Genomic DNA, 1876 nt, shown 5'->3' with positions numbered 1-1876 from the left:
GCAGCGGCACCGACGAGCGAGCAGCATCTCAAGCCACATCTTCATTGTGATCTTGCAGATACAGAGCTGCCTTGACTGTTCGGGCACATGCGCATCGCTGGTGATCAAGAACGACGCCTATCACCCTGGAAGCTGCCTTCCTACGCCGCTAAGACCAACACCCAGCGCTGACATCGACGGAAGGCTACAAATACAGCGACACTGGACTGGCCGATCGCATTGGCAGCAGCGGCACCGACGAGCGAGCAGCATCTCAAGCCACATCTTCATTGTGATCTTGCAGGTTAGTGGAAGTCAGGTCCACATATCAATGTTTTAAGTATCATTTCAATCGCTGCTGTTGCTGCCAAGGTGTGACGTTTTGTGACAATGCCCCCACATTTGCAGTGCTCTGTGTGTTCTGTAGATTGCACCTCGTCAGATGGCACTATTGACTGCAGTGAGTGTGGTCACAGATACCACACTGGGAAATGCGCCGGAATTACCGATGCTACGCTCAAAACAAAGGGAGATGAATACCGTAAAGCCTGGCGCTGCATCTTTTGTAGGCGCTCGAAAGCACGCACGCCGGCTACGCAGGATGCAAAACTCGCCAGTGATGATAGCACGGATCTGAGGATCTGGATGATGGCAATTAGTGATAAGCTTGACCAGCTGCTGCCTCTTAAAGAAACGATTGACGGTATCGAAGACTCAATGCAGCTGTTAAGCGACCAGTACGATGATTTGCTTTCACGCACAGAGCGGAACGAGCGCGAGGTGAAAGAACTAAGGAAAAGGGTGGAAAAGGTCGAAACACAGAATGATGATGTCGCTCAACTGAAAGATAACATTGATGACCTTGAATGGAGGAGCCGCCGCCTCAACCTTGAATTTCATGGCATCCAAGAAACTGATAAAGAAAACCTGTTGGATAAGATAAATGCACTGACTGCCCAAATTAAACTTCCTGCACTCTCAGAGAATGATGTAGTGGCAGTTCACCGTCTGCCAGCAAAAAAAGATAAGATCCCAGGCATAATTTGTCGTTTCGCAAGGCAAGCTGACAGGGACGCGTGGTGGCAAAACAGAAAGAAACTGCAAGAAGCAGACGGAAATATCTTCGTTCTAGAAAACCTAACGAAAAGAACCCGTGCACTGTTGTTCGAGGCTAAGAACTGGGCAAAAGTTAAGAAATACAAATATGTGTGGCATAGCAATGGCCGAGTTCTGGTACGAAAGGCTGATGGACTGAATGCCGAATTGGTAGCGAACGTTGGCGACCTGGAGAAGCTTGCCTAAAGGCGGATGACCCATGAATATGGCGTCCTACGTTTTGCCGCACGACTTCCAGAAACACATAGGGAAACCGTTTTTCCAGTCATTTAAATGCTTTCATCTGAACATAAGATCAATCAAATATAAAAAAATAAGGTCTGGATTTACTTCTTGATGAGCTAAATGAGTCACTAGATTGTGTATTGCTAACTGAGACATGGTCAACGGACAGCACCGACGTTTTTAGACTTGCTGGGTATAAATCTTGTTACTTAAATCGCTCCTCTGGAAGGGGTGGCGGAATTTGCATTTTGATAAACAAAATGTACGAATATGAACTGCTTGACAATTTTTCCATCGTTACAGATGATTATGAAATTGTATCTGTTCTTGTTCACAACAATTTGTTGGTAGTTTGTTACCGTCCTCCACATGGAAAGATGACGCCTTTCTTTGACTACTTAGAAACGCTGTTCTCCTTTGTTGATATTAATCGTTATAGTATTATATTTGGTGGTAATATTAACATAAATATGATGAATGCTTCTTTGCAAACTGACTTTTCTGTTTTGTTGAACACGCATGGTATTAGGAACACTATTGATATGCCGACGAGTGT

General features: G+C 45.3%; 1 protein-coding gene across 1 annotated transcript; it reads left to right on the top strand.

Moving 5' to 3' along the window:
- On the top strand, window positions 1-1337 carry LOC144095071 (uncharacterized). The gene has a single exon (XM_077628872.1). It carries the CDS (start codon window positions 370-372, stop codon window positions 1279-1281), a length of 912 nt encoding a protein of 303 aa, XP_077484998.1. The 5' UTR covers window positions 1-369; the 3' UTR covers window positions 1282-1337.
- The last annotated feature ends 539 nt before the right edge of the window (window positions 1338-1876 follow it).

This window comes from Amblyomma americanum, chromosome 6 (assembly GCF_052857255.1).
Source record: "Amblyomma americanum isolate KBUSLIRL-KWMA chromosome 6, ASM5285725v1, whole genome shotgun sequence".
In the NCBI taxonomy this organism is placed as follows: Eukaryota; Metazoa; Arthropoda; class Arachnida; order Ixodida; family Ixodidae; genus Amblyomma; species Amblyomma americanum.
The sequence above is the reverse complement of the archived record's forward strand: the minus strand, read 5'-3'. Positions and strand labels throughout refer to the sequence as shown.